This window comes from Polyodon spathula, chromosome 22, assembly GCF_017654505.1.
Source record: "Polyodon spathula isolate WHYD16114869_AA chromosome 22, ASM1765450v1, whole genome shotgun sequence".
Classification (NCBI taxonomy): Eukaryota; Metazoa; Chordata; class Actinopteri; order Acipenseriformes; family Polyodontidae; genus Polyodon; species Polyodon spathula.
This window is the reverse complement of record NC_054555.1, coordinates 10,690,203-10,700,791: the sequence shown is the minus strand read 5'-3', so window position 1 is coordinate 10,700,791 and position 10,589 is coordinate 10,690,203. Positions and strand designations below refer to the sequence as shown.

Below are 10,589 nucleotides of genomic sequence, written 5' to 3'. Positions count from 1 at the left end.
CAGATATCTTTGAATACTTTTAAATTGAGAGAGCAAATTGGTATTAGTGGCACAGTAATTTGGTATTATAAAAGCTTTTCCCATATACTATAGAACTGTGTTTTACCATGTTTTTTTAAAATGTCTTACCATATTTATCAGTAATGTATTGTGGTTGCCTTTGCTTTACCATGCTTTCATGCTTTTACAACATTTCTCTAGCCAAAAGACTGTTGGTGCACAAAACACAATGGGGGCCATGGCATATCATAGTCTCATAAGATAATATTTGATGTTAGTAAAGGTAATTACAAGCGACGTGTGACCTGCAGTTTACAGATTGTCTGGGCTTTTCTTCAAATATTTATTTTGTATGTTTTTGTTTTCAAACAAGCCTCTATGCTTTACAGTCATATGCTTTTCTGCCTGCCCAATAATGCATCCTTCTCATTCTTGGAAAGAGCTTTAGAACATTTTATAAATTGGCTAACTCTTTTCAAATTATTTTCACCAAGACCAAGCCGTTTTAACTGCCATAGTTAAACAATAATTATATACAGGTATTCTGACATACAGGAACCACAACAATAAAAGTGATAATACAGTAATAGCATACCAGTGTCTGTACCAATGAGTACCATCTAAGAACAGCTTTATTTGTCTTCCAAAAATGTCATTACTGGTTATTATGAGGACTTCTAATAGTTCCGCAAAGATTCCTTCAGGGAGTACATTAATAATATCCAAACAATCTTTCTATTAGGGAAGTTTCACAGCTTTGTGTATTGTATAATAAAAGTACTTATTAAAATGACTGAAAACAGCAAAAGCTTACCCCTGTACACCTTGAGTTTGACGGCATAGATCATTCTGATGCTTTTTGAATCGTACAGTGTGCACTGGTAGGAGCCCTCATCAGAGAGCTGGACATCACTGATGGTAAGGGAGAAATCTGCAGTCTGAATCATGTTGGGCTGGGTTTTTATTCTCTCTTGATTCTCTGGGTTTACCACCTCTCCCATAGCTGTTATGGTGACTAACAGTTTCTCGCATTTCTTTTGGAAGCAATGGTGCCAAGAAACCCCTGCATCAGAGTCTGGTTTCCAAAAATCCTTTCCTTTGCACGGCAGAAGAACGGAAGATCCTCTGAGCGAACGGATTATGGAATCACCTGTTCAAAAGTAACTTGAATGCATAAATACATGGGTTTAATTCAAACTATAAAAATAAAGAGAGTTTTAATATTTTAAGGTCCTATAGAGGAAAAAAAAGTTTTTGTTATTGTTTTTAGGACATTCATTGTGTCTTAGCTATAGTAACCCACACTATTTTAAATACAAAGTTACAGCAGTGTGCAAATGTATTAGAACACCTCATTTCTTCTGCTGTTTGATTGGTTGTGCGTATTAAATCAAACCATTTTAACTGAAAATCTTGGAAAATTGTCAAGAAAGGCAAATTAGTGATTGTCTAATTTAATTGATAACTTTAATGGGTCAAACATGGAATTAATTTAAAACAGAAACAGAAAAATAACACAGTCACAAGTGGCAAAATGCATGACTTTTATGAAGTTGTTTAAGATGCCTAATTAAACCACAAGATGGTCTAACATTTGCACACGATTGCCTGTTGTTTCCATCTCACTGATTACTGATCGGAAATTTAAATTTTCAAAGAGGTTTTCATGCAGGTAAGGATATGAATGGCAAAGGTGGTCTAATAAATTTGCACATACCTGTTTTATTAAATGGGCTACCTTACCTTACACAAATAATATGCAAAATACCTGGGTTGTGAAATGGTTTTCCTGGTAGAATAGTTTGATTTTCACACACTTGTAAAAATGAACTAAAATCCTTACCTGAGGTGCCTTTGTAGAGCAGGTGAGCAAAGAAAATGAAAACAATTCTCCTGTCCATGTTGAAAGGCAGAAATTATCATTTGTGTTGTTGTGGGGGTCAATTCTCAGCACTTGAGAGCATCAAAGAGTGGAAAAAAACCTGAACTTCCTGTGCCATAAATGTGTAACCACCTTTGAGTAAAACCACAGTGATACAATTAAAAGAATAATAAACAACACATAAAACACAGCATTTATTTTTTTGTGTTTTAAAACTGATCAAAATTGTTAAGAGCCAGTTTACAACTCATGCTAAAAGTGTTTTGAATACAAACAAACATCACTTTTTTTTTCTGGTTGAACAACAGTTGATTTCATTTTCCAAAGGTCTCTTTGGGTTTTTCAGTTAAACAGACCGCAACTGCTGAAATATCATCTGTGGGGGATTTTTGTTATGCTTTGACAGAGGTAAGCTTAAACAAATTCTGTGGCATATGATTGTTTGACATTTGTATTGAACAGAAGTATACGCAATTGTGTCAAATATAGGACAGCCCATATTTGTTTAGATTGCTATGTAAATATTATTTATTTCTTACTGGTTTTGGAAAATGAATTATTCCACTTAGAAAAAAAAACTGGATCAAACTGTGCACTGGAGAAAAATCTTTTTTAGCTCATAAAAAACAGCATAATCCCCAACCTAAGGAAAAGTGTGTAGAGAAAACGTTGTTGTCTGATATCAGCACGCATGAATTATTAAGTGTGTGCCAGCTTACCCTGCAGTTTCAGTAGCTCTGTACTGTACTTTCAGGAGAGGCCAGTTACTGCACAGTGTGCCAATTGCTCAAACCATCAGCATCAGATTAATGACAAACAATTACAAAAGTTTAAAATTCAGCTGAAAACCAGAGATTATGTCTTAAGCATGCATGGGCTTCTGAATTATGAACACTATTTAAGTAATAAGAGCTAAAAAACACATTTATGAATTGGTGTATTACAATTGCCCAAGCCTTAATGAGCATATACTCCCCTTAAAAACTGTTGTTGACAGTGTCATATGCTGTACCTTCCTACAGAGGGGTCTGTGAGTCAAAGACAACAGACCCTGCAGCATACTGTCCATTGTTATTGTTTGCTGTATGTGGCCCATGTGAAGGCTTCTTTCTATGGCTCGGGTCTGGAAACACATGTTCTTTCTGATTGGTGAATATTTAATGTAGTGTAATGGTTGCTGATGTTGTTGTATATTTAACACATCAGCTGGCTTATATGGTGTTAAATATTTATATCATGTTAGACCAAACCATGTTTTTTTTTTTGTTTTTTTTTTTCATGGTTAAACTGTTAACTTCAGATCAGCCCTGATTTGTCCATCACTATTGCTATTTTCAGGTCTTGCTTAGACCACGTTCTGGTTGAAGTTTATATTTTAAGACAATGGTCATTATTATTCATTGTGATTCATGATCACGAAATTGACAATAAATGCTTTTTATTATCAGTACTACTGGGATCTACATTTTTGTTTATGTGGTGTGTTTGAGACACCTAAATAAAATACACAACCAGTTTCCTATAAATTAACACAAAAGGATGCCTGTTTGGTGGATTTCTTGATTTGTTTTGAAGATCTGAGAACTTAATACCTTTGAGATCATGTTCAATAGTTTTTTTTTTTTCTTCTTTGTTATGTAAAATCCAGTATGAAAAACAAACCTGAAATATGATACCCAATTACATCTTGGTTAGCCTCTTTTTTCAAACCCCGTGTACTGGTACATGAAACTTTTTATTTATTTATTTATTTTTTCCACTGGGTGTATTCAAAATGGAATGAGCTAGGTCTGGCAACATTCCATAACAATCACAATGGAAATAGAGACATGTCATCTGGATTGACGTGGAAGGAATGGTTTGTTTTACAAATAAGTTAACTTACTACCGTTCTATATTTATCTTTGGGGTTCTTAATGTTTGTATTTATTACAATTCGTCTATATATTATTGAGTCGTTCTATTACACATGTTAAAAGAAATTAATGTCTACGTCCTGTTCGAACAACCAATCAGCAGGCTGTAAAGTCACAGCCTATTCCCGTCTTCACAACACGTACTTCATCTGCCAATGGGGTTTTAGCAGTGGAGACCCCGGAAATGGAAGTTGAGTTGTGATTTGGCAGGGAGCACCATGGCAGAGTCGTACGTAAAACCAGGTAATGCCAAAACAAATTACAAAGAAAACACATTTCAAATAAGTTGTATTAAGTGAAAAAATGTTTATTGATGTAGACATATTCATATTTGTAACCTGTGCTGTTGTGACAAGGTTCTTGCTGAATTTTTTTTTTTGCTATTGTTTCTCGTGCAGATCTTTCAATCGTTGACAGACCAACTATTTGTGTTCAGACTTTTTACTTTTACTTCGATTCAAACATAAGTTCCAGTTTTAAAGCAACGCTTTCGATGTATTTAAAGTCTACTTCCATGGTGTAAAGCTTGTTAAATACAAACACAACATTGGTGAAATGTTATGAGCTGTCGCGGTAACGTGTTTGATCGTAAGAATAGTTTATAGAGACCATCATTTATTCAGTACAGTATAAAGTACAATCTAATGACATATTGTTAATTAAAAACATACCGGTATGCAGTATACAAATGTAAACATATACAGACTTCGGTGTGCTATATTATTGTGCTACTTGGTTAAGTCAGACAATTCGAAAACTGTACAGTGTGTATAATCAAAGTTGTTTTATCAGGAGCTTTACATATCCCGGACATTTCAATGTGCTGATAACAATCATCAGGCTACACAAACAGGAGTACCATAAAGTGGGTTTGACAAACAACTATATATTTTTTCTGTTTAGCAAGGTCAAGGTCAAGAACCTGCGTCGTTTTGCTGTTAGAAAACGTGTTTTTCAAAAACCTGTGATCCCCTGTTCTTACCTCAGACCACAGCCACAGCGGTTCTGAAAACACACCTTTGTTTTTTGTGCGCATATTCCCAAGTCAGAATTTTGCTTAATAGGACTGCAAGTGCTGGCACAAAAGGTTTATTTAAAAATGAAGATCATTTATTTGAGTTTGTCAGTATGCAAGTAAAAGTACAGTGTCCCGCAATCACGTTCAATACTGTTCAAAAATGAGATTCTTGTGTGACATTTCATTCTTCCATTGTTTACTGTCCTTATCAGATGTCCTAGTTTACAGTCTCTAAGTGTAGCAATAGCTGCATGTGCTCAAGCTTCCAGTTCTCATTGTGCTGGCCACAGGGTACAGTAAATAGGAAGTAGGCAGGCATATGTGCCTTGGTGCACAATAAGGTTATAACACACACCCTATAGTTATCTTAACACTGAAATTGTTTTTGTACACTAACCTGTTCTGTTGACATCATCAGCCTAGAGCTGATGATGTCAACATGGGCGTATAGAGTAATCCTGTATCTCTTATTTCTAAACTATTTTTAAAACTATAAGGACATACAATGCTTTTAGGGTAGGCTGGGGGAACTGGTTGGATTTTTGGGGTTTGAACTACATGAGGGGCATGGAAAGGCTTTGTTTTAAGGAGAACTATTGAACATCATTGTTCTTTTTGTATTACTAGGTAATCAGGAAAAGGGCTGGAATGACCCTCCACAGTTTTCTTATGGCCTGCAGACACAAGCTCAAGGGGTACAGAAGCGCAATTTCTTGAATAAACGAGTACCCCCACCTCAGCTGGATGGGTCCCAGGGTAAGTGTTGTTTTACATGTTGGACTCATGGTAAGGCTAGAAAATGAGACAGATTTTAAAGGTGTTTTTATTTATTTATTTATTTATTGACACAAGTGTATGTTTCTCAATTTTTCCAAAAATAAAAAACAACCAACCAACAAAAAAAAAAAAAACACACCGCTATGAATTGAAAAATAAACAACCTTACGCTATGAAAGACCTTAAATGTAATACCTAACTGGTTTATTTAAGTGTGTTTTTCATATACTGAACATCAAAAGAAACTTATCACTATTATGACACTTATTTTCGAAAAAAAGGTTTATAAATGATGGACATTGACAAAATGTTTTGTCTTTTTAATCACTCGATCATTCATCCTTGACCATGACACGCTTGAGTGACTATGACTGAAGCATATGCACTTAATCACTTAATTAGTGAGACAGTTGATTGGACACTGGATATGGTGTGATTTCAGCTGTTTAATTGCAAGTTTAAATAAAAGCAATAAAGAACATCAGAGAAAAACACCAACATGCCACAACTGTCAAGAGCAGCACCTTTGTGCAATCAGCATGTTGGAGGCTGGACTAGGGCAGCATACTGTGGTTCGCTGTCTTGGGTGCCCACAGCCTGCAGTTTCAAACCTAGTGAGACGGTAACCAAACACTCTGTCAATGACAGGCCACAAACTGGGAGACCACTGAACAGGCAGATGCTTATCCAGGCACTACAAGAGGAATGGGCCAGGATTACACAAGACAACATCCAAAACCTGGTGCAAAGCATGCTTCGCAGATGTACTGCTTGTATTGTTTCCAACAGTGGTCACACATGCTATTATCCTATGACTTTCACAGTATCCACCGTCCCCCCATAACTTTAGACGGTAAAAAGTCAGTTGTTAATCAGCACAATAAAAGGTCACTGCACCTGCTCTAAAGTTTGTCATTTTTCGATCACATCTAGTGAATTTTATCCAAATATAAGTGATAAGTTTCTTTTGAATCTCAAATATAAGTGGTAAGTTTCTTTGATGCTCAGTATATATTGTTTTTCTTTTATAAAAGCAGTAGTAAAAAAAAATTTTGGATTAAAAGCTTTCTTTAATCTTGGAGGTATATATTTATGTAAAGAAATCAAACAATCAAGACTAGAGGCAAAATAGTCCTTATAATGCTGCTTTTCTCCTTCAAAATGAAATAGAACCCTACAATGCTTTTTTTTTTTTTTTTTTTAATTGAGCATGTGTATACTTCATGATTTTCACAGATTTTTCATGGTTCTGCTCTTTTTAAGTTTCTTTGCCGAGTGGAGCCCCACTACCTGCCAAACCTTTATCTCCTACTTTGCCACTGGCTCCACCTCCATCCACAGTGGTCCTGCCTGCCCGCAGGCTATCTGCAGTGGACTGCACAGCCCTGTCGGCCTCGACTCATACAGAGTGTGAGGCCACTATAGAGGATGTGATGGGGTTACTGGACTGGGCACTGACAGCCTGTAGGACGACAGTCAAGGTAACCATGAAGGGAGCTCCTCTTATCTTCCCTTTTGTATGCTAGGACACATTCTCATTCTAATTTTGTATTTATTAGAGGTGACAGGTTGGGCCCCATTTTAATGCATTAAAAACATGTTCAATAAAAATTAGGGCAGTCAAGCGATTATATTTAACTGATACAATTACTGCATCCATCTGTTTCAAGATTATTATTATTATTATTATTATTATTATTATTATTATTATATATATTTTTTAAGTTCTTCTTATTACCTATAAGGACCTTGGACCTTCTTATCTGCAAGATCTACTGACCCCATATGTCCCTGGTCATTCCCTAAAATTAGTTTGAACTCTGTCTGAGCCAGTGCATTTAGTTATAATGCCTCTCGTCTTTAGAACTTGCTCCGGAATCATATCGGGAATGCTAGCACAATTTAATCTTTTAAATCCCGTTTGAAAACGTATTTATTTGGGTCTGTTTATCAGTGACTAGATTATATATTAGATACAGACTTTTTAATATTTCTTTTTTTAAAGCGCCCTGGAATGCTTCCATGAAGAGTGCTATATAAGTGAAATTTGTATTGTATTGTCATTGTGTTATTATTATCATCCAAAAAACAACCCAGCATAAAGTGTATTTTGAGACATGAAAGGTGCGTTTAGCATGCAGGTGGTGCTTGAGATTAGATGTAGTCTAGATTTGTGATACTGAAAGTTATATCAAAGTTTTTTTTTTTTTTTTTTAAATAAACTTCTCATTCACTTTTAGTATTTTGTTCCATAATGCAGTTATATGACTGACTTTCTATGCAAACAGTGACTGCAGTCATTGCGTTGCATGCACTCGCATTTGACACTGTAAATGAACACCGGACCAAAGATAGTTCATAAAAACAGGTCAGTGTCTGTATATTTATTCAGTACAACACAAACAAAATAAACAAAACAAAAGCCTAAATCCATCAAGGAGTGCTGAACTTTTAAATAAGTTCTTAACTATAACCAGACAACTAATCCTTTTACCAACACACACACTTTTCGTAAGGTCTGTCTACACATACAGGTCTCTCTTGAGTCTAGTGACCTTGGCCTTAACACAGACCCTCCATTTGCTACCCTGCTTATATACATCTGCATACTAATTACAGGCAAGTGTAACTAATTAAATTAGTGCCAGCTCTTTCTGATCCTATCTCAATAAAACTGTTAAACTATCTGGCTGTGTAAAAACCTTGCAGGCCATTAAAACTTTAAAAGTGATTCTTTTTTTTTTTCGTCCGTGGGTATTTCAGCAATAAGCTCAAATGCTCAATTCCAGAAGCTTAAGTTTTGAACAGGAATGCTGTTATATTTATTGTGCCATTCCTTGTGCTCAATAATTGGAGATCTGGCAAGCAACATGTAATACAACATTGAATGTATTGCTGGATTGTGATCAAGTTGATCAGATCAACCTCTTAGTGCATATATTACATGCTTTTAAAGCAGTGCACACAGCAAGATAGGCTCTTTTTTAATGCACCTGTCTTTTTTTTTTTTTCAGAGGCAGGTTTGTGATGAAGTTAGTAAACGGCTCACCCTGTTCCAAGAGATGTGGATCAGTGGAAAGCTATCGTCTCCTGTAAAGAAGAGAATGTACTATCTGGCAGAAGGTAAAGGGGGGTGCATTTCATAACCACTACATTTTATCAACATACTTTGCTGGAATACTTGAATCCAGTAGTGATGCTGGTTTTTAGCTTTGTCTGCATGTTGCGTTGCACCCATACATATTCCCGCACTTTAGAGACTTGAATAGACCTAGAAACCCCTTTTTTAAATTGTGATAAAACTTGCTTTAGCAACGTTATCTTTGCATAGTTACAGAGGACACAATTATATTTTACTTCCCTCTGCAGAACTGTTTAACCAAGAGCTGTCCAATGGTTTCAGACTTTTTTGTTTTAGAGGTTAAGTATGCTTTACTGTTAATGTCTTTAAAAAAGGGTACAGGTGAAATGCAACACAGTTGAATTTGCATTAAATGTTAAATAAGTAGTCTCTTGGTTCAGTCCTCGCATACAGTGTATGCCATGGTGATTTACTTCATACCTTCATACTGTTGTTATTTCAGACGAGTCAGTGAAGACCCTCTGAAAATTCTGTTGCCAAATTGATTTATCTCAAAATAACAAATCAAATACCAAACCATGAGAACAAAGCTGCACACGTATTTAGGGGATCTGATTTTAGTTTTTGTTTACAAAAACGCTGACTAAATTGTAGCAACTACATTAAGACAATGCTTCAGTAGTTTTTTGCTAATTAAAACTGCACACAACATCAATATGCTGTGGTTGCACTTGCTTTAGGCTACATTTTGTCCTTAAACTCCATTAAAACCTTAAATGTGATTCTTCAATACAGCCATAATGTTTTGCTCACTGAGACATTTGTCTCGAGATCCATCCATTAGACAGTCAAAACCCAGCACCCCCAGAGTTAGGTGTACACTATTCCTTGTGTTTTGTGTTTTACAGAATTGAAAAAACAGAACTGGGACTCTGCTGATGAGACTCATCGCTCCCTGATAGTGGATTATGTCAATGAAGTCAGCCAATGGATGGTGGGGGTGAAAAGGCTAATTGCAGAGACCAGAAACCTCCCTACTGAAGTCCTAAATGCTGAGGTGGAAGGACCAAGCCCAAAAGAAGACACAACCCAGAACACCCAATAAGACTAATAAAAAAGAGTAGAAGTCTATATATAAGACATTTTGCTGTGATGACAGCAGCTGTAGTCAGCAAGTTTGGGATTTCTTTTTTTGAACGCAAAGCTGCTGATGTTGTTTCATGACATACAAACAGTTTGAAAGAGTATGCTCTGTTGTTCCATGCAATCAGTTATCGTAATACATAGGAACATAATTTTTTTTCTTTAAAAAAAAAAAAAAAAAGCTTTATACTGCTAAACAGTTGAAATTATTGTACTTTATTGAATGGATCATTTGGTTTGGAGATGGTTATGTTTGGTGGCTGTATTATTTTAAATTGATACCAATGATATTGACATTTTTTCATAAAATTGGTGACAGGTATGATGATACAATTGTGTGTGATGAAACGATTAATAATTAGTGGCTTCACCTATGATAGGGGTAGGTACCCTTCTCTCTTCCTTTTCACTCCATTCCATTCCATTGCAGGATGATTTTTTTCCAACCCTGTTGAAGAACAGTGACATAATCAAGGACCTGATTAGGCCAACTCATTTAGCTGATTTCCCTTGATGCTGGTCCGGTAGTGTAGGTCTTGAAGTTTTCGAGTTTTATTGGTTAACACATGATATCCCTTCAAACTTATTTTGAGCCGATTCTGTTTCCTAATTATACCCAGGAAAAGCTGTTCATCACAAAACAACATCATTTGTTTTTACCTTCATATCTTGACTGAGCCTGATTTCTGTTTCGCTGAATTTTTATTTCAAACAAATTACGTTAATTGCTCATCTCTCACCCTAATTGCATTTCATTCTTGCAGTCGCCTA

General features: G+C 35.8%; 1 protein-coding gene across 1 annotated transcript; it reads left to right on the top strand.

The window, feature by feature from the left end:
• Nucleotides 1-3,939: 3,939 nt before the first annotated feature.
• Nucleotides 3,940-10,483, top strand: sra1 (steroid receptor RNA activator 1). Its single transcript, XM_041223910.1, has 5 exons — nt 3,940-4,041; nt 5,444-5,572; nt 6,857-7,074; nt 8,608-8,716; nt 9,584-10,483. The coding sequence occupies exons 1-5, from the start codon at nt 4,017-4,019 to the stop codon at nt 9,778-9,780; spliced, it is 678 nt and encodes a 225-aa protein (XP_041079844.1). The 5' UTR covers nt 3,940-4,016; the 3' UTR covers nt 9,781-10,483.
• The last annotated feature ends 106 nt before the right edge of the window (nt 10,484-10,589 follow it).